This window comes from Euprymna scolopes, chromosome 36, assembly GCF_053919585.1.
Source record: "Euprymna scolopes isolate OS-2025 chromosome 36, ASM5391958v1, whole genome shotgun sequence".
Classification (NCBI taxonomy): Eukaryota; Metazoa; Mollusca; class Cephalopoda; order Sepiida; family Sepiolidae; genus Euprymna; species Euprymna scolopes.
This window is the reverse complement of record NC_136517.1, coordinates 27265025-27288103: the sequence shown is the minus strand read 5'-3', so window position 1 is coordinate 27288103 and position 23079 is coordinate 27265025. Positions and strand designations below refer to the sequence as shown.

The window sequence follows — 23079 nt, the reverse complement described above, 5'->3', positions numbered from 1 at the left end:
GCGATTGTTCTATGATGGCGATTAGTGATTTATCTGATGTTGCTTAATCTTCCTGGAACAGCACTACAAGGGTTATACAATCGTCACATTCCATGGTTAGAATAATGCCAATACCATTGCTTAGATATTCAAGCCTTTGCTGCTTAAGATCTTTAAACACAATTGACTTGTGTCACCAAAATGGGTGATATCACCATTGTATGGTTTGTGTTTCTTTGTTTTATATATTGGTATCATTAATTCTTTCCAGTGAATTAATTTTCTGAACTCAGCTGAAAACTGAATGATTTATAATAACGAGTGAACAATCATTTTAAATAAAAAAAAATATATAATTTAAAATTTCAATTTCACTCTTAGCGCACGTCTGAATGACTTGGAACTGTAAACAGAATTGCAGTCAGAGATTGGTAATGTGAAGTTGAAGTAGGGGTCAGAGGTCGAACACAATAGACAAAATAGCTGAACAATGAGGATCTGATGAATGGCATGATGTTTTCAGAGCTGGCAGAAACAAAGGTTTTCAAATCAGTTTCTTTTGGGAAGCCATATGAATGAGACAATGACATGATGTTAGAAACTGATGATATTATTTCGTTATTTTGATGTCTGTGCGTCTGCATGTCACTCATTTCTTAAGTTAAGAATAAAACCTTGAAGAAACTCAGCAAATGTCTCCTGTGTTTTCTGATACATGAACAGTTTTATTTATTAAAGTTAAAACAAACTTATGAAATGGCAACGGCATAAAACAGCGGCAATGATGAAAATAATAAACATATATAAAATAATATAAAATATGAAAATAATAAACATATAAACGACCGTACATATTTGTATAAAGACTTTTATCTTATTTGGTATATTTATCGTTCCTTTATGAAACACTAGTGAGGGGTACCCGGCGTTGCCCGGGTGTTTGTAGGTGTGTGTGAAAAAAAAACAGGTGCCCATGAAAAAAAACGAAGCTTTGACAACGCGCAGTTGGAAAATCGTAAAGTGTGAAAAAAAAACAGGTGCGCGTTTTTGATTGACGTGACGGCGATAGGTATTCAGCAGTTACGATTTTGTGCGGGACAGTTTTTAAATAAATAAATAAATAAATTGGTTTGTTTGTTTTTAACTAAGTTTGGGGAAAACCAGCTCCCTGTTTATTAGGGGGAGTGTCTCGTCTCGAAATGAAAGCTACCATCTGATATGACGAAGTCGACATTGAACAAACGTTCCTTAGCTCTCTAGAGACCACTGGCTCTGGGCCTGCGATTAGTGTTGAGTTTCGCTTTTTGCTTATACCGAAAACCGAATGTAACGCGTGCCGATGCGGAAAATGTGGAATAATTAACGTTTGAAAGTCAATAAAATTAAATAGACAGGCGAGCTCCGTGGTTAAGTGTGAGATATTACAATTTATAGATGATATAAAAAGTTTTAAGAAGTTGCGAAGCGAGCGAGCGCTTCTCTGAAAGAAGCCTTTTGTGGACATCGAGGAGAAGCGTACATACATACATACATACATACATACATTTTCGCTTTTATATATGAAACATAACAATAGAAGCCACTGTGCTCATAAAAAAGAACTTAAAAAAACTACCTGGTGAACAAAGTGCAAGAAAGATCTGAACAATTACACTTAAAGGAACAGTTGGTAATTTTTAAGAACCTTGGTTTGAGCCATTGAATGTCTGACAATCATAGGATGCCCCATCCCCACCAAAAAGAAAAGGGAAAGAAAATTGAAAAAATAGATTGAATCAACTAAACATTATATATATTCTTGTTTGTTTTGTTATTGTCCTTTTTTTTTTCCATTGTGATTTAAAAACAAAACAAACCCTTTGATATTTTTTCTCTTGTAGACTATTCCAACATGCATGGAAATTCCTGGTGGGATCTATCCACAAAGGATGTTTCAAATTAGTGGATTCCCCAAGGCCTTTAATCCGGGCAGGTGAGCTCTATATTTTAGGGTTTTTTTTGTTTTGTTTTTTTCTCAAAAGCATTGGAGAAATCCATTCCAAAAACAGAATCAATTTTTAAAAAATGAAATCAATTTTTAAAAAAAAATGGAATTAATAAAAAAAAACAAAACACACAAAACAGAATCAATTAAAAAAAAAAAAATCAATATAAAAAAACGATTAAAAAAAGCACAACCAATTTAAAAAATAGAATTCCTTAAACAAAAAATTGTACTATGCTGATTCAGGCAAATTTACATTTTGGGATATAAACGGGGACAGATAATCTGGGTATCCCAAGATCGATTCCAATTAATTCCATAGCACTTTCACTTATTGATGTTGGCTACCTTTGTGTGGCCCTGTGGCATGATACCTGGCTTTGATAGAGGCTAGTTTGGATGAGGATAGCATCCTTTGAGTATTGCTGTAATCAGTTGAGAAACAGCCCCACAGTAATGTGTTCCAGTGATGTCCTCGAGCTGACTCAAGGACTCCCCAATATATAACAAAATTAAAATAGACCTTTTTTTTTTCTTCTTTTTGTAGGTTTACGATCAACTTCAAAAGTGGTGATGAAACTGCATTTCATTTTGATGTCCGTTTTTCGTTTGGAGATAGCCATAACAAAGTTGTCCGCAATGCTTTTATGGGAGGAGACTGGGGACCTGAAGAAGACACTCATGCATTCTTCCCATTTAAACCTGGTGTCAGCTTTGATATTCTTATCCTGATCGAACCCTACTGCTATATGGTGAGTCAAAGGTTTTTCACATCTTCCCTCCGCCATGGTTCATCCCCCCTTCCACACACACATACATATATAAGAATAACAGTATAGTTACATTCCAAGATCCAAATATTTATTTTTCATGCAAAACAGCTCCTCCAACATATTAAAATTTCGGGTACATTTTTTTACATATCTGTTTTGTTATGTAGAAACAAATGGTTATTGTTATGTAGACACCGTCTCTTTTTGGTGCGTGTACTCTTCAGAAAAATTAGAAATCCTTTGCTTAGATGGAAAAAAATGCATGACAATATAATGCTGCAAGAAAAAATAAGTTCGTAAAAGACTCCACATCGTGTGTTTTTTTCCGGCAGCCATCTTTGTTTTTATATTTAACATACATTGAACTTCTAAATAGTAATACCAGACACTATAACGTTTAGCGCTGGACAAGGCGCCCACCGCTACTTAATTTGACACTCATAGTCTTTAAATCAGTAATAAGTACATTTCTCCTACCTCCATCCAAATAAAACTTATATATTGGATTTACAATAAAATTTACTTTAAAATGGTATTTTCATATTTTTGTTGTGATCTGTATATTCGAAGAAATCGCTATTTAAATCCGACTATTAACGACGAAACATGCCAGCGTAGTATGCTCGCTGGCGGTAGATCAACTTTTGCAAATAAGCGGTCAGGGTGTGTCCACAAAAGCACTCAAAACGGACGTTGTACCTATTGATAGCGTTTTTAGTTGCTTTAGCTAATCTGGGAAAAGAATTGTCTTTGCTAAGGAATTTGAACAGAACACGTACGTCTTTCCAGTCAAAAGCTAGAATATCTCAAACTTGACGCTTCGTAGTATAAAGATAAGTAAATATAGAAACTGTGTTCAAAAGCTATTTAATAGCGAATATATTAATTTCTTTTGTTCTAGAATTTGAAAAGAATTGGATAAAAACTTTTTATGCACGAATCTATAGAAGTTGTGACAAACACATGTAAACACAAAAAAATCTGTAAACAAAACCTTCATCAACTAACTAACATAAAGTATTCCTATTATTTTTGTTATTTAGAAAACATAAGTTTTTAATTATGGAGAAGAAAAGAACATTTAAAAAAAAAAATCCTTTGAAAAAGAATGACCAACAATGACTATCCTTTCAAATAAGTTAAAACACACAAACCCCTTATCCAGTTAAGTAAAAGAATAACTTTTAGTGGGTTTGTTTTACAATCAACAGAGGTATGAAAAAGTGGTCAAAAAACAAATATATTACATAAATGTTATGAAAGTTACTCTTCTACCTACCTCAATAAATTTTTGATGTTGTTGATGTTGTAAATGTTTATTCTGTTAAAAAAACAAGTAGTGTTGAGTGTTACATGAGAACAAGAAAAAATGGCCGTGATGTCTCTTGAAGTCTTGACAGTAACTTAAAAATAAAACCATTATTATACAAAATAGTGGTAGAAATTCACCCGATAATTGTCACGTAACTTGAAGCTGTTAAAAATGAAATGTAATTATCCTAATTAGTTTAATGAACTTGAAAACATAATTGTAATCTGTACAAAATTTCCTTTCATTTGATATCCTACAAGCCATATTTTATTAATAACTAGCGGGGGTACCCGGCATTGCCCGAGTGTTTGTTTCCGAGACGGGGGGGGGGGGAGTTTTAAAAAATGTTATGGTAGGTAAGTAGGAAGGATCAAACCCGGAGTCATGAGTAAAAGTAGGAAAATAAAGTGTGAAAAAAAAACAAAAAAAAAACATCTGCAACGTTAACAGTTCGGCCACCAAGAAAAGTCCATTCCAGTTGTTTAGGAAAAAAAAAAAAAAAAAAAAAAAAAAACGACTACGGTAGGTCGGCGCGAACGTGAAAATATAATGTGAATTGTCCAGCACGCTAACCACTACGCCACAGAGCACTGCAGCTTAGTTTAGTGATTTTAAATAACTTCACATGACAGAACTACGAAGCCAAACCGGTGTTCTCTTCTCAACTGTTCCTTGTGAACGATCCCCAAACGGTGTTAAGTGGTGGCAGGGGGAGGAGGAATTTATTAGAGAGAAAATATTTTACCACTTCCATTGATCTTAACCGATTTTGGCCGTGACTTCTCAGCAGAAAAAGTATAGAAATCTAAGATTATCGAGGAATTTGAGAAATGATAAGCCTATAACACACCTCAGATATTGTTCTGCCGTTTGTGCATATTATATTTGCATGAAATATCTTGATTTTTAATCCTATTAAGGTCAAAATCCGACGGGAAAAAATGAGTTCATTTTATTTATATAGAGATAATTTCTTTGAATCATGTCTCAATGGCCATCTTGCATTTCCTGGTTGCCATCTTGAATTTTTCACAGTGTAATGATGAAAAACGATACAGTCCATCAGAATAACATTTCGCATGATGATAGCTTTCCTCCCATTTTTTAAACTGTTTTTTTTATGATGCTTCTATTTGAATCCGTTAAAAATAAACTTAATTATGCTAATTAGTATGCTAATTAGTTTAATGTACTTGAAAACATAATTTTGATCTGTACAAAATTTCCTTTAATTTGATATGCTACAAGCCGTATTTGTTTAATAATTTCTTTGAATCGTGTCATGGTGGCCATTTTGGATTTCCCGGTCGCCATCTTGGGTTTCCTGGGCGCCATTTTGGGTTTTTCATGATGTTATAATGGGAAATGATAATGTCTATCAGAATAATACTTCCTATGATGATAAAACCTTACTTGCTATTTTTCTTAGCTGTTTTTATGATGTTTATACTTAGAGCTGTTAAAATGAAACTGAAATATGCTAATTAGTATGTTAATTAGTCCGTAAGTTACCAAGTGAAATGGTCGTAAATAACACCAACTGACCCATCATGGTATTAGGATATTATGATGAAATTTTGAACAGATTATCTTAAAAAAGATCTGAAGATACAGTTTTTTAAAGATGGGTTAGTCTCTAAACATTTCCTCCTATTTCCAGTCACAAGCTTATATGCATTTGAATAAGACTGACTTAAGGCAAAATTTCCAGTGAACCACACATTTTTTTATATTTTGAAGGGTTATAACTTCAGTTCTAGTGGGCCAATTTAAAAAAAAAAAAACGAAGATATTATTTTTTTTATGTTCTTTTCAATAATGCTTGATTTGAGTTTATTCGATATAAAGAAAACAAGGCTGATAGCCATTAGTCGCATGCTCTCGTGTAATGAATGAATGTGTGAATGTAGGATTGACATGAAATTCTTAAGGATAAACTAAAATGACCGAAAAACGGGCTGAAATGACTTAAATAAATAAAAAGTAAATGACTTAGAATGACTTAAATGAACTTAAGGATAAATTGAATAACCTTAAGAATGACTTGAATGTTTCAAAAACAACTTGAATGATCTGGAGAATGACTTGAATGGCTTTGAGACTGACTGGTTGCAAAATGGGTGATCATTTTACATTAAATTAATACAGAAAAGTGATCCCTCGTTTTCTATCAGAAAGTTACAAACATACACACAGCATGTAGTAAGAACAGATACTACACTTTGATCTTAGCCAAAAGGCCAAGAAAAGGGTATTTATTTCCTTCCCCACTTAGCAAATATGGCACAAGGCCGATTTTTAATGTGAGAAGTGAAGGGGAAATGGGGACCAACTCCCCGGGGAGTTTCCAAGCCTCCCTCGCTCGGATTTCGAACACAGACCTCTCTGCAAACATAATGCTTACCCTCGTTCCACAAGAGTGTGTCGAGGTGCTCCTGTAAGCTGATTCGTCGTTTTGCAGGGAGGGGAAGTACAGACAAACGGTAAAGGATGAGCGGAAAGACATATGTAGCACACGCCTCCGCCCGACCCTTCAAGGACAATTTCCTTCGAACCCAAGTCTTAACAGAGGATTCGACCTTGGCCTCTACTTCCGACCAGTTTTTCTTCAGCTGGAGACCCGGTCCGAACCACACACCAAGGATCCGGACTGGGCCGTCGGTCCAACTGAAGATGCCCGGAAGCGAATTTACTCCGGTCCAGGCACCCAATCGCAGACCCACCGACTTTCTGCGATTGAAGACGGCCCCCGTAACTTCTTCATATCGAGCGAGCGCTCGGTGACCACTTGAATGTCCGTGGGGCAAGACACGAACATGGTGACGTCATCGGCGAATGCGGAAACCCTGGCTCGTGTGCCTCCAGGGAGAGCTATCCCACGCAGGACTGCTGTAGTCGCCTCATCCCTTAACTTGCGAAGGAGTGGTTCCAACGCCAGGACGTACAAGAGAGGCAACAGCGGACAACCCTGTCACACCGACCGGGAGACGGCAAAAGACTCCGACAGCTTACCATTGATATGCACCGCTACCGTCGGCCTGTCATACAGTACAGAGATCCACTTGCGGAAGTCCGGATTAAATCCGGCGGCCTCCAGCACAGATCCCAGGAACTTATGATCCACCCTATCGAAAGCCTTGGACTGATCCAAACTGATCAGCGCGGCCTCAGCGTCGTCTTCTGTCCCCTCTATGATCGTGCGTATCAGATGAAGATTGTCCTGAGTCGATCTCCCCTTCATAGCATAGCTCTGGTCTGGTTCAATCAAATCAGTGATGACAACCTGCACCCGATTCGCAAGAACCTTGGCCAAAATCTTTAACTCTGTGTTTAACAGAGTCAAGGGCCTGAAATTGTCTAAATCTTCCTCCCCACCATGCCTTTGACCTTTCCTCAGCAATGTGATCACTCCCTTCGTCACCTGCCCAGGGATGGAGCCCTGAACAAACCAATGGTTAAACATATCCTTCAGAATAGGGACCAACATGGGCGACAGCCTCAAGTAGAATTCATAGGGTAGACCATCAAGCCCCGGGGACTTGTTGCAGCTGACCTGCTTCAACACAGTAATGATCTCATGTTCTGCGACAAGACCATCACAGCTAGCCACTCAAGCCGCCATGAGGCGGGGGCGAGTCGGCCAAATAGCTGCCAAACTCTTCGACCCTGAGTCTGGGTAATTGGGTGAAGCGCTCCGTGGCCAAAAGGCCAAGAAAAGCTTAAAAAGCTAAGAACAGCATCTATTAACAACAGATCTTTGATCTTAACCAAAAAGGCAAAGCACAAAAGTTTTACGGACAGACCGACGGAGTGACTTATAGAGTCACTTGCATGCGACTAAAAATGGTGTGATATTGCTTAAAAACTGAAGATATTATTTTTTTGGTTTTGTTTTATGTTCTTTTCACGAATGCTTGATTTGAGTTTATTCGATATAAAGAAAAAAATGGATTGGTATGCACAAAGGATGAAATATAATTGAAAAAACATTTTACACACACATACACGCACACAAGTAAATCACTCTCTTTATCGTTTCTTAGTCATTGATAGCTATCTTCCTACAAAATCAATATTTTATTCTTGTCCATCTGCTTTTTTTTTTTTTTTTTTTTCTTTTTTAGATTGTTGTAGCCTGATGGTAAAAAAGATGTGCTACAAGTGCACTTTAGTTAACCAGAAGTATTATTTTTTTATTTTCTGTTTTCAAAAGAGGTTCACTAGCAGAAAGGAAAGACAATCCAAATTTAATGCTTTAAAGAAATGTGTACATTATAACATTTGTCAAATTCTAAAATATTTAATTAATTTTAACTTTTCAAGAAACTTTTAATCAATGTCTCAAGTAAAAAGAAAAAACAAAATAAAAATAAATTTATATCAAAATATTAAAAAAATGACTTACAATTAAGATTTTTTTTTTTTATTTAATTAAAGAAATTTATCTTTTTCAAAAACAGTTATAAAAATGACATTCTATTACAAGGTTAGAGTGCTCCACTTCAGAAGTGCTGATTTTTCAATCCTACTTTCCGACGCTGATCTCACATTTCTCACAGTAGAAGAGAAATAAGTACCAATTTTTATTTGGTTTAATTAAAGAAATTTTTTTTTCATAAAAAAGTTATATGTAAAAAATGCATTCCATCCATTTCATAATATTGTAAACTGAATATTATATTTTATTTGTATACTAGCATGGTTGCCCGGGTGATTGGAGGTGGGTTGAGCACAAAAAAAAAAAAATAATGGTAGTAGGAAGGCAGGCTCGAACCCGTACCACGAAGGAGGAAAAGAATGTGAAAAAAAAACGTGATGTTTTTGCTGTTACGACCACCGCCAAACGGGAAGTGACCTAGATTTAAATTAAGGCTAGACAATCGAAAAGAGGGAATGACTTTCGAAAATATCGGTGAAAAAAGCGACCCCTCCCTGTAAAAAAGTGCCCAGTTGAGGGTGAAGAAATTAATGTTTTTAGCACATTTTTCAATATTTGTCGTCTGAAGGGTCGAGCTTCAAAACGATACTGATCTTGTGAAAATCCGTCGCCTCTGTCGAAAGTTTTAGGCAGACATGCAAACATACATTTATATATTGGTAGCTCAAATTTTCGACCCAAACCGATTAAAAAGCTTGCCCTATCTCTGAATACCTTTTCTGTAAAATTTCAAATGTTTAGACCAGAAATTGTCTTTAGACCGCAGAGGTCAAATTTTTTAAAACTTTGAGCCCTATTATGATCCCTTAAAATTTATTATTTTGGGCTCAAATCAAGTTATTAAGTTAGATCCATGATCAAGAAACCTATATCTAAAATTTCAAGTGTTTATTGAAAATCTTTGGGGATGGATTGCAAAAGAAGTGTTCAAGGATGAAACCCAGTATGATTCGATAAAAGAACTTTCTTATTCAGTTTTCAGTACATGGGATAAAATTTCTTTGCAACTGATAAAAAACTTAGTTGCAAGCATGCTGAAGAGAATTTTTAAGTAATTCGTAATAATGGAGGCTATACTAAATACTGGGACCCTTTTTAGTAATTTATAATTGCCTTTTGTTAGATAAATTATCAGTGGTCTTATCATTTTGACCAGGTGAAAATGTTTGTTTTTTAAAAAATAATTATTAGATCAGGTTTCGAATGAAGCAGATTTCATTTTTTTTCCCATCATATTTTTCCTTTTGGTAATGGTTTCAACCATTTGTTTGATTAAAAATTTAATAATATGCGTAAACGCTTACTTTCTTAAGTGGTCTCATGATTTTGACCAGGACTGTGTATATATATATATATATATATATATATATATATATATATATATATTTCAACTATAAATTTTTATAAAACAGAACGTTTTCAATAGTTCCATAGTGTATGGTTAGAGCTACAAAGTTTTTTAATATATGGACCAAGAGGGAATTCAAGGAACAAACTCTTACAAATTCACCAGAAAAATCATTTTTCATTTTCCATTCAAAGCAAGATTTTTTCTTTTTTTTACCCATAATTACCCCTAACAAGAAATATCTTCACTTGGACGTAAGGGGCTACTATTTGGGACCATGCCTAAAAAAGATGTTGGTTTATGTTACATTTAAACTTCTGCATATCAGTACAGTCAGGAAGCCAGTAGTGTGAAGGGAATTCCAAAGTCTAGCTGTTCGAGGGAAAAACTAATTGAGTAGAAAGGTTCCTGACGTTTAGGAACCTCAACGGTGAAGGGGTGCGATTTTGTTGCTAAGCGGGTTTGTAGAGAATGTGTACATTGAGGAGGCAGAAGTAGGAGTTCATCAGAGCACAATTCATTAAAATACTTGTAAAACGGGCAAAGAGTTGCAATATTGCGGCGATGGGACAGAGGTTGGAGCTTTTTTTTTTTTTTTATACAGTGGTCACCACTTATCAAGGCCCGGAAGCCACTCAGGGATAAGGGTTATTGCAAGTACATTACGTTAGTGTGGAGATTTGATGAAGTGTTTACTTAAGGGGGCGTTTCATTAGGAATTTGTTAACGTTGGACTTGAACACATCCAAGTTGTAGTCAGGTAGGAAGCAGCCAGACAGAACAGAGCTCCACAGGCGTGCAGTTCTAAGAAAGAAGCTTTGTTCATGGAATCCACGTTTTGATTTAGGCACAGATAAAGAATGGGAGAAGTTTTTCACAGTGGATTCAGCTAGATGGGTGTTTTTCGTGAAAGATTGGCGAGGGGGAACCAGAGATTGGAGTTCAGACGATCACCTGCCATGGAAATAACGATAAAACAAGGATAGGCTCGCAACCTCTCAGGGTAGTGAAAAGGGCATCCCCCACTAAGCCGCAAAGTCTATTTTGTACTCTGTCATGGCAGGATAGGCTGTTTTTAGCAGCTCCTGCCCAGATATGGCAGCAGTATACCATCCTTGGATGTACTTGGCTTTTATATAGATAGAGAATTGCATCAGTAGTGAGATATCTTCTGGAGCGGTAGAAGGATCCCACCATCTTTCCAGCAACCTTGGCAACAGACTTGATGTACGTGTTCCATTTCAGATCAGGAGTAAAGGTCAAACCCAGAAGCTTGTCAAAATACGGGGCCTCTCTCAGACAAGAGCCATCCATCCCAATTGATGCCAGATGGGGATCAGAGCATTGATGATGTAAGGATAGGAGTTTGGTTTTAGATGCATTAAAGGTAACCAGCTTAGTTGACAAAGTGGGACCTGTTAGATTGAAGACTCTTTTTTGGAGCCTATCCAAGAGGAAGAGACCAGTGGTAGATGCACCAGCCCAGATGTGACAGCAGTACTCCATACATGAGCGAATGGTAACGTTGTAGAAGTACAGGATACTCTCGGGTGTGAGTAGTCTTCTAACATGATCGAGGGAACCCATCTTCTTTGTAACAGCCTTCACAATGTCCTCAATGTGTTTGTTCCAGTTTATACTGCTTGTGAACGTTGAGCTGAAAAGTTTCAATGAATAATTTTCAGGTAGGGTGTTATTTTTCATGGATATCGGTGGTTGTAATTGGTTCATATCTATATATTAGCAGAGAAAGAGGGCGTCCGGCTTTGGCCAGTTGTAAAATATGCTTAAATATGATATTTTAATTTGCCCGGATTTTGTATATATTATTATATTATTTTGTATATATTATTATAGAGTTGTTATTTTGTATATATTATTATAGATTTTGTATATATTATTAGAGAGTTGTGATTTCAAAAGTAAAAAAATGTATTTGGATTCCATCAGCTAGAATCGAAACCTAAAGCAAAACTTTAGCATTCAAAGCTGGTGACGTTACCACTGTACCAACGTGACACGCACATAGTAAGTATGAGTAAAAACTAAACTAAGATGAATGTACAAAGTGTTTAATGATTTTTTTTTTCAATTTTAACCCCTTAAAAAGTATTTTAACCAGCTAAAGACCCCAAAAAAGAACGGTCCATAAAAAATACAATCATTTGAGGCCCCTAGTTGCAAGGCTAAAAATTAAAACCTGAACCAATAGCTATTCTGTTACGCATGCATATTCGTAATGCCATCGCTCGACCTCACCTGGCAAATTCCATTTTTTTAATTTTTACACTTTTATAGAGATTCCCCCCCCCCCGGCTAAACCCGAATATAAAGTTTCACATGGATTCGAATACCCTATATATTACATTTTATGTCTGCAGACAAAAAACTGACAGGCATTTGGTAGGCAAAATTTTTTTATGCAAATATATATAAACATACATAAATATATATAGAAAGAGGTTTGTGTTTACCATAACCTTTTTGCACAAATATTACGCAAGTATAAATCATGTAGAATATCTAATTGTTAACTAAAGATGATCATCCCATAAGAAACCCGAAAACATTAATAGGGAATTAATTAAAATGAATGTTCATAAACATTCATTTTAATTAATTCCCTATTAGTGTGCAAATTAGCTAGGTCTTTTGCAGATGAATGCAATTCGACGATCCATATATAACAAAGTTTTTAAATAAATAGAAAAATGTATAGACATTGCACATACACACACTCATACACACACATGCAAACATACGCACACAGGCAACACCGGGCTGAAATGCTAGTCTATATATCTATAAAAGTGAACATGTCTGTGTGTCTGTCTGTCTGTTTACATTTCCCTACGCAATAACTCTATCAATTTTAAGTCTACAGAAATTTGATATACAGAGTACTGAGATTTGGGAAAATCTTTGTGATCGTTTTCGACCAGAAATTTGGCTACTAAGGGGTCAAAATTCAACGATTTGACCTTTGAGAACTCTACCAAATTCTCTATATATATTATTCCTTAATTGGAATTCATTTTTTTTTCGATGAGCATTATATATTAATTTATTTTTATTTCGGACTATTAGTCTCATCTTTATTAGTTGTTTTTTTAATCTTTTTATTGGTTTGTTTATTCACAAACTCCTTCGCCAATTTTGGGTCTAAACACTTGAAATGTTAGATATTGGTTCCTTGGACATGGATCTAACTTAATAACTTGATTTGAGCCCAAAACTATAAATTTTAAGGGGTCAAAGTTTTAAAAAATGGACTACTTTTTTTTTTTTTCTCAACATACACATCCAAACACCCGAACTGAGGGTGGGCCACACTTGAGTTAGAAGAAATAACGATTTAAAGATACATTCCACTTCATGAACATTTATTCTCAGGATGGCCTTACTAAAACTAATTTACCAAAACTACTTTTTTCACAAAATTTCTGCTGAGAATGTAAAAAAAACGTCCAAAATGCATTAAACTTATTTCAATAATTGGAAAAATGAAAATGTTAAAGCTATATATTTATAAAAGTGAAATTGTCTCCGTGTGTGTCTGTCTGTGTACATTTCCCTACCAAATTACTCTGTCAATTTTTAGTCTACAGACTCGAGATTTGACATCAGAGGTATTTGAGAAAATCTTTTTAATCAGTTTTCGTACAGAAATTTGGCTGTCAAGGGGTCAAAGTTTAATGATTTGACCTTTTGAAATCTCTACCAAACTCCACCGCCAACTTTGGGTCTAAACACTTGGAATTTTAGATGTAGTTTCCTTGGATATGGATCACACTTTTTAACTTGATTTGAGCCCAAAACAATAAATTTTAAGGGATCAAAATTGGGGTCACATTAAAAAAAAATTTGGACCGCTTAACCAATTTTTGGTCTAAACATTTGAAATTTTACATAATGTATTCAGACATAGGGCAAGCTTTTTAATCGGTTTTTGGCTGAAAATTTGGCTACCAAGAGGTCAAAGTTTAGAATTGACCATTGCAGTCTCTAGCAAACTATTTAGCAAATTTTGTCTCTAAACATTTGAAATTTTACATAAAGGGTATTCAGACATATAGCAAGCTTTTTAATCAGTTTTTTGGGCGAAAAGTTGACCTTTGCAGACTCTACTTAACTTCTCTGCCAATTTTGAGTATAAACACTTGAAATTTTAGATGTAGGTTACCTGGACATGAGTCAACTTTTCAATACATATATATACATTACAATAGAAAAATGTGAGCATAAAAAGTAATATGGTTAAGCTTAAACATGGAAAAGTAAAGGACTAGTTGTTAAAACTGGAAAAGAAACGGAAAAATATTCTAGTAAAAAATATAAATTCATAATTTAAAATATTGCAGCATTAAGAATTGATTATATAATGTTATAAATTAAATTAAAAAAAAACTTCTTAATGCTGCAATATTTTAAGTTATAAATTTATTATATTTTTCAGTAGAATATCTTGTCCTTTACTTTTCCATGATTAAGCTTAACCATGTTACTTTTCATACTCGCATTTTTCTATTGTAATCCATTATTTTTCCAGGCTTCTAATAAATTCACTTGTTCTTTGTTTAATTTCAGTCTTATTTTTTTTTGCCCCCCAGAAACATAACATACACATATGTAATAACAATGTACGGGACACTCGTCTGCTTTCAATAAAATCCCCCCAATTCTCCCTTTCATGCTTTCATTCTCTCTGTTTCACTTGTTACTTCTCTTTCCGTGAGAGCGGTGAATTGGTAACAACAGTAGTCGCTGAAGCGATGCGATTGCTATGGAACCAGTCAAAAAACGTTGCTCACTTCCTTACGTATTTTTACGATTTTGAACACCAGTAAATTCATCATAACTTTTGTTTTACTGAACAAAAATTGAAATTTTTTTTTCACAATATCGCTGACTGCAATAATTGTTTGAAATTTGGTCGAAAAAAATGAGTTAGCAGTGGAGCTTTAAAGCAGTTCTAAATGACTAAAACTGCCACCTAACCTACCGTGTTTGAATGATATGCACATACTGTTATGAAGAGTGAAACTGCTAGTAATAAAATAAGTGTGTAAAAAAATACAATTGTTGATAACCCCATTCGTTTCAATATACATTTTTTTTCTCTTATTGGAATCTCTGTACCTCTTTTTATATATCTATTTATATATATATATCTTTATATAATGAAATGATGCAGCCTAAGTAATTCCATGTTTAATTCAACTTATAAGGCATTACTTATACCCCTCCCCTGTGTGTGTATAATATATATATATGATGAGAAGAATGGAAATAGCATTCCAGTAAAATAGAGAAATAAAAAGGAACAAACCGAGTTATGTGTTCATCAACATTTAATCCTTATTTTAAAACTTCTTCTGAATGAAATATATATATATGTGTGTGTGTGTGTGTGATTTTAAAGGTTATGAGGGTTTTTTGAAGCATGAAAAACGATGTTACTTTTTGTATTTAATATTTTTATTGTTATTTTTTATATTTTAAGCGGACCTCCGCTCTTGGTCACAAAAAAGTATCGAAAAGAAAAAAAACAAACTTTATATATATATATGTGTTTGTGTGTGTGTGTATAACAAACATACATCCCCTCCACTGGTCGGGAAAATCAGTTCGATTTTGGCTTTTCTGCCTTTGTTTACTTGCATCCCTGTATATGCCAATGCTGTCACATTATTAGATTTTTATTGAATTTTGTCTGAAAAAAATCTTCAAAATTGTTTTACAAATTACTCAAACAATTGTGTTCCAATAATACGTTGACTTTTTATTATTATTTGTTTTACTATTATATTTTATTATGATTTATAATTTTATTATTTATTCATTTTCACTTGTATAATTATTTTTTATTATATTTTTATTATTATTATTAAATTTTTATTTTATTATGAAAATAAATCGCAACACAAAATTTCATTTTACAAATTTCCCAAACAATTGTATTGCAATAGTACGTTGATTTATTATTATTATTATTAAAAATTTTTTTTGGTACTTATACAGTTTAGTGACGACATTAAAAAATGGAAATAATGAAAAAAAATTTTATTGTACGTAACTGTTATAGACTGAAGTTCTCCGAAAAAAAATTTCACTTCATTTGATCAAGTAGTTTTTTTTTTTTACAGCGAAAAACAATGATTTATCACGGCTACGTCAACGTGGCCATTTTGGAAATGTTATTGCAGGCTCAGGAATTCCCCAAGGGCAGGTAACTGCAGTACATAGCAGAATACCTCCATTTTAGGCCAATCTAGCCCTTTTTTTCCCCACCAGAATGAGATTTTTTTTTTTTTTTTTGCGAAGACAGATGCCATTTTTGGGGTGTTTTTTTTTTTTTTTTTTTTTTTTTTTTTAATTTGTAACAGAAGTAAATAAACGAAGTTTCGAAGTTATCCATGCGTGTCCAACTGCGCATGTTTCGAAAATAATCTCATATAAAAATTCTTCAATTCTTTGCATTCTTCAATTTCTTTGCATATTCAATAGTATTCTTATTTAAAAAAAAAAAAAAACGCAAAAAAATTGCAGATTTAAAAAAAGAAAGAAAAAAAACGTAAAAAAATTGCAGATGTGTTGTGCGCCGGCGCATCTCAATATGGCGAGAAAAAAAAGGCTAGATTGCGAAATTTGGCCTAAAATAGAGGTATTCTGCTAGGTACATTTCCAAAATGGCCACGTTGACGTCGTCGTGATAAATAATTGTTTTTCGCTGTAAAAAAAAACTACTTGATCAAATGAAGTGAAATTTTTTTCGGAGAACTTCAGTCTATAAGTTACGTACAATAAAATTTTTTTTCAATATTTCCATTTTTTAATGTCGTCACTAAACTGTATAAGTACCATTTTTTTAATATTTTCTTTAATTATTTTTTTTATTATTGTTGTTATTATATGGTTTTGAGTCTCCAAACTATCCCTTGTTTTTTCATATAATAATTTTCTTCTTCTTTCTTTCTCCAGGTTGCAGTGAATGGCCAGCATTTCATTGCTTTCAATCACCGTCTGTTGCCGCTGACACGTGTAACAACTTTGGAAATAAGCGGAGACGTTCAAATAAACATGATTAAATTCTAAAGAAATAGTAAAAGTCTAAAATTCAGGAGTTGGGGGAAGAAGGGGGGGGTCATGAAATTATTCCTTATCATATTTTAATAATGTTTCTTTTGAAAAAATTATAATCCTACAAATTGAATAAATCACTTTCACAAGTTTTTGATGCATGCATATAAATTTAAAAACAAAAAAAAAGACTGAGTGATTATTAACCATTTTATTCTTGTTGGCCATATGATTAATTCATGAGTTTATGCCACACTAAGATCAATTATTTTCTTAAATTGAAGTTTGCATTAAAGAATTAACAGGTTGATGCATGCTCATTAAATTAAGTTGCAACTAGAACTTCCATGCCTCTGTCTAAAAGAGTAACTTAACATTTATCAAAACTAAAGTCACTTCTCGACGTGTATTAATAAACAGGTACTAAACGTTATGTATCTTTTTCAGTGGGACAAATCACGTTGATACACTAAGTAACGTTGAGCTTGGTAATTATAAAATGGGTGACCAATTGAAAATACCAGGTGCTGTATGTAGAAGGGCTTTCTACTTATTTTGACATTATTTCAGGTCATTCTTAACTTCTCCATGAGAATTAAGCAGTGCCAGTTCTGGAGAAGTGTGATTGGCAGATGTGAAACCCTTGTTTCACAATGAACTTCTCGTGCAGGCATTCTTACAAATGGCATCTATTGTATCATTAAGCTTGAATAGCTTGGCCATTATAAAATGGGTGACCAATTGAGAATACTAGGTGCTGTATGCAGGAGGGTTTTCTACTTTCAAATAGAGGTGTCAAAATGGCAAATCCACAACTGCAACTTTCGTTCATTTTTCTAAAAGATTGATATCACATTTATCGACTTTAAGCTCATTCGGTGCGTGTTTTAAGAAAAATAGATTTAAATAAACACGATATATCTCTTTCAATATTTTTTAAGTTATCATGTTAAGAAATTTTGTTTTGATATTAAATAAAAGTTGCAGGGACGAAGAGGGTTAAGAGTTTGTTTGATGTTTTGTATTTGAAGATCCGAAAGTAACCATAACTCTTGTTCGACTTCAATAAAAGGGAGGTAATTGAGAAATAAGTGTTTCTTATCTCATTGTCCAAATTTAATTTCATATCTTTATAAAGAGAGAGAGAGAGAGAAAATATTAAAAAAAAAGAAAACCTTTTATCTTATTGTTTATATTTTCATCAACGTTTCGTCTTTATTGTTCAAAGATTTTCTCATGAGGACTGATTTTAAGAAAAGCATAGAAATTAAAATTTGAAATACATGACTAGCAAAATAAAAGTATAAAATAGCATAAAATTGAAAACTTTGAAAATTATAATGTTTGAAAAACTGATTTAATTTAAAGTTGCAGGGATGAAGAGGGTTAAAAGTTTGTTTGATGTTTTGCATTTGAAGGTCCGAAAGTAACCATAACTCTTGTTTGACTATTTAATAAAAGGGAGGTAACTCAGAAATAACTTTTTGGAGCTTCTTTGTTATATGAGCGAAAATCGAAATATTGAGGTCATGTAAATAAAGAAATAAATAAAAATGAGGTCAATGAATTCAGATATAATCAAATGACAATGAAATTAGTCGATTATAAAAATCTGCAATGTTGGTATGAATAAATCCAAATAGATCATACTTCAAAAGTCCTGAGAAAATCCAATTAAAATATAGAGGATCTTACTATATAATCCATCCACAAATAGACTTCTCCACTGTATTACAGCTCCTCAGTGTGACTAAACAAGCAAGAAAGATCTCAATGCCAACATTATAGCCATTATCAGCTGCATGGAGGGTTTTATTCTTTTATGGATAGCTTGAAGAACTGAGATATTTATAAAAGAATGGAACACTCCAGTCAATTGATAATGATAGGCATTGAGATCTTGCTTATTTGTTTAGTCACATGGAAGAGCTGTTACAGAGGAAAAAAAAATCACACACACACACACACACACACACGCACGCACGCACACACACACACACACACACACACACAGCATCAAAAACATAGGTCATTTTTTTATATCACAATAAAATATATTTCCCTTCAATCAACATCATTCTCATCAAATTTAGTTTTATCCTGATGGACGTTTATTCTTCTTTACATTAAGCAACCCCAAACAATTCTCACTTTTTATAAAAAACTGCTGTTTTTTTTTTCTTCTTTTATGTAAGACTGAACTTGTCTCAAAAACTGTTTGAATTGGGAAAAAAATAAATAAATACAAACACAAGTTTATTTCATTACTGTTTTGTTTTTATTTGTTTATCTTAAATCTTTCAAATTGTTAAAATTTCTTCAGCTTTTTTTTTTTTTTTTTTACCTTGGGCATTCTTCAAGGACAAGTCCTAGAAGGTGTGAAAGATTTTGATGTTCTTGATGTAACTATGCTTCCCTTCACGCAGAAATTGTATCTGTAGAAAGAAAAAGAAAATGTGATTAGCAACAGGTTGTATAATATTTTTATTATTTTGTTCAAGCCGGGGATGGGGCATCCTATCATATATCAAACATTCATCTCATACATTTCAATCGAGAGATCTTTGTGTGTGTGTGTGTGTGTGTGTGTGTGTGTGTGTGTGTGTGCCTGGCGTTGCTCGGTCATAAAATATGTATAAATATTATATTTTAATTAATGCAGATTTCTCATGATACTCAGAAATACCGTAGGTATTAGACATAAGATTAAATTTCTTAAAAAAAAAAAAAAAAAAAAAATGGAAAGAAACTGAAACATGTGCATACGACTGTTTTTGTTCATAAACAGTTCACTTCCTGTTAGTAAAAAAAAAAAAAATACTCGAGCTGAGATTGAAACCAAAAGCTAAAAACAGTGAGTCAAGTACAATAACCATTAGACCAGCTTGTCATGATCTTTAAAAAGTGTTTTCAAACGTATCTATTCTTAACATAAGGAAGTAGGTGCGTGCAAAATGAATGCCGATGCTTTAAATGTATAAACATTTTGACCCCTCTCTTTACTTAAAAATTAACCAAAAATCAGGAAATTAACCAATTTTAATGAAATTTTCAGTATTTATCAAATAATGATCGCGGAATATAATGAACTAATTATTTTTATTTAAATCTTAGTGGAAATGTATTATTTTGTTTAAACAAAAAATACTTTTATTAAAGTTATGGTTTTCAGTAGTAAATAAAAAACGGAAAAATTTATTTTTGTTTTTTTTATATAAATAAAGCATCGTAATTTGTAACAATAAAAATAAAATAATTTTCATAGGAACATTACGAAAAAAGCCCCTAAAGTCCGAATTAATGAATTCGATATAACTCTAAGAAAAATGAATTTTTCGAACTACCGATATTACCATTGAATTAAGCATTGTTTATTTAACATATTCACACAAAAAATGATAATAGCAAAAATATTTCTACTTTTTTTTTTAAATTACAGATTTCACATAATTTTCATATGCGAGATTTTAATAATTTTCTTGCTCGCAAGAATGTGAAACTTTCGGCATAACATAATTTTTATATAATCTCAAACAATAATTAAATAAAAAATTAATTTAAAAACAGGAATATAAAAAAAATAATTAAATTAAAATTGATAAAAACGTTCAGAATAGGAATGTATGAATGCACATCTGGGGAAAAAAGAAGAAAACTGACACCCCTACCCCCTTTTAATATCATGACTTCATTTTGAAACAGCGCTTCGATTGGCTGAAATTTTGGGCTTCCGTATATTCGTGTTTACAAACTTTTATCGTTTTGGTCAACAGCATAATTACTTGCTTTTTGAGGGCTAATTAAGCTGTATTTTGTATAAACAACGTGTGTTTTTTTTTTAAATTTAATTCAATATCTTAGGACTTTACTAATTATCTTTGAAATAGACCCAGAAAACTAATATTTATCTTTTAAAGGATTTTTACAATGAATTTATTTAACTTCAAAATTTAGCTGAATTGATTAGCTCGCTGTGAAAACATTTTTCATAACTTTGTTTTTTCACATGTACAAATATTTTTTTCCTTTAGGAAATTAACTTTAGTCTTTAATCTTTCAAATACAATCAAAAAGTAGTCAGAAACATACAAATAAATGATGATAAATCGGCTTTCAAAACTTGGTCCCCCTATTTTTGCTTGCCCATTTTTGCCCGTTCTTATAAGGAAGCTATTAGGTTTCATGACCATGCATGCGTAGTCATGAAACAGTTGACAAAGAAATAAATCCGATGACACCCAATTTTGACCCCTTAGCTCCTTTTTTTTTCTCAGATGACAACTGATTAAAATGTTTTCCACGTATCTGAATACCTTATATACCAACTTTCAAGTCTGTAGATAAAAAATGTGTTGCATGTATAGATTGAGAATTATCCTGACACATTCTCACTTTTATAGAGATAAGGTAATATGATTTATGGAAAAAAATTATTTGCTTTACCACCAGGAATTTAACATCAATAACCAATCTGTGTGCGATCGTTTCTGAGATTATACAAATTTTGATTGAAACAAAGTCTCTTCATCAACACTGATTAGAAACCAAACAGAAAGTTTAAACATATGATAAGACTAAACTAACGTAAAGCAATCATTTTTAAAAATGACAGAATTCTCCAGCTGAATTATACCTCTTTTATATTGTTATTTTTTTTAACTATTTTTGTTTTAAAAAAATAATAAAGATAATTGTTCTGTATGCATCACAAACATTTTTGATTCTTTGTTGAATCATCTTCAGGCGACATAAACAAAAAAGCTGGAGAGAAAAGAGAATTTCAACAGGCAGCAGAGAACATGGACTTGGATACTAAAAGAACGAACTTGCTCAGTTGTTAACAATGTTAACAATTTAAATTCAGGGATATCTGAATGAGCATCACGGAATAAAATTGTATTGCGTTAAGCGTCATATTACAAATTCCTTGCATCGTTCTCATATCATGTTTGACGCACCGATTCCCATCAGACCACCGAAGTTAAGGTATGATGAGCCTGCCCAGTACCAGATGAGTGACCATTTGTGAATACCAGGTGCTGAATGTGCTCTCTGCTAATCTCGGCATTGTTTCCATTCGTCCTGGACTTCTTCTTGCCACTGGAATCAAACAGTGCTGATTAAGGAGAGGTGTGACTGGTGATTGCGCAACCCTTGCCTCACAATTACATGCACAGCTGCCCCTACAGGGGGTATCCTTTGTCTTTCAAAACTGAATGGAGGCATTGATCGATCGATGCAACATGTATTCTCAACCCTAATTTGTCAGGCTTCACGTTCATAAATCATTACGCTGCGTGCACATACCAGCTAGATTCTTATTAGTTGTAATGCTCTGCTGGTTAGTTATGGCATAAGTCTCTGAATGTAATCCATACTAATTCTTGCAATCACAGTCATACCGGCTACCTTTTCTTTTATAATGGTATCAGCCAAGCAACAAAACTTCTGAACAACATTATTCACTTCGTCGAATATTCTTAAGCGAAGTTATGATACTATGGTTTCCCCATGAGCCCCCCTCCCCGGGACACCTTGGAAGAAATGGTTTATTAACAGAGCAAAAAAAAAAAAATAGGAAGCAAGATGAACTTCCATGGCAGAAAGACTTCTCTCAATTGATGTTCAGTTTCTGAATAGTCAGCTGGGAGTGGTTGATAAGACAAGCACAGAAATGGTAAATTTCTGTTAATCAGGTGTTACTGTGACTAAGACAAAAGACCGGACATAGGATTTCTAATTTTGAGTCAATAAATTTAAGAGTCGGAGTTAGTTTAGGCCAGTTTTCAGTTTTGACAGTTTGCAATGCTGAGCAGATTGGAAGATCTTTAGTTGATCTTAAATGAGCTTGCTTGCAGCAAATGACAGTGATAGATCTTGACAGACAGATAATTTCAATTGGATCTTAGTTGATACATTGAGACTTAATGTGGATGTTAGAATCTTGAGGATCCTTTTCTACAACCTTAATTATTAAAGTTGTACGTAAACAGTGAAAAAGAAATGCTATTACTTTTGACGATCTGTTAGTCTTTATGTATTTGTGCATTTTCATTGAAAGGATTTTACTTAAACGTATTAAAAACAACAGATATACATTTTCTAAATTCTTCATTAATTGACGAAATGTTTATTAAACTTATTCGAAAATTTGTATATCAATGG

General features: G+C 33.4%; 2 protein-coding genes and 1 pseudogene across 5 annotated transcripts in view; 1 reads left to right on the top strand and 2 right to left on the bottom strand.

Moving 5' to 3' along the window:
- LOC145260397 (galectin-4-like) overlaps positions 1 to 19178 on the top strand; it is a 59054-nt gene extending 39876 nt beyond the window's left edge. For all 4 annotated transcript variants that reach the window (XM_080118372.1, XM_080118370.1, XM_080118371.1 and 1 more), the window contains exons 6-8: positions 1860 to 1951; positions 2511 to 2715; positions 16816 to 19178. In XM_080118372.1, coding sequence (XP_079974498.1) covers positions 1860 to 1951; positions 2511 to 2715; positions 16816 to 16929 — 411 coding nt within the window. In that variant the 3' untranslated portion in view covers positions 16930 to 19178. The remainder of the gene's footprint in view (positions 1 to 1859; positions 1952 to 2510; positions 2716 to 16815) is intronic.
- On the bottom strand, positions 6164 to 6301 carry LOC145260799 (U2 spliceosomal RNA; annotated as a pseudogene).
- A 92-nt stretch (positions 19179 to 19270) lies between the features above and the next one.
- LOC145260206 (pancreatic triacylglycerol lipase-like) overlaps positions 19271 to 23079 on the bottom strand; it is a 31138-nt gene continuing 27329 nt past the window's right edge. The window contains exon 8 of the mRNA XM_080118030.1: positions 19271 to 19349. Coding sequence (XP_079974156.1) covers positions 19271 to 19349 — 79 coding nt within the window. The remainder of the gene's footprint in view (positions 19350 to 23079) is intronic.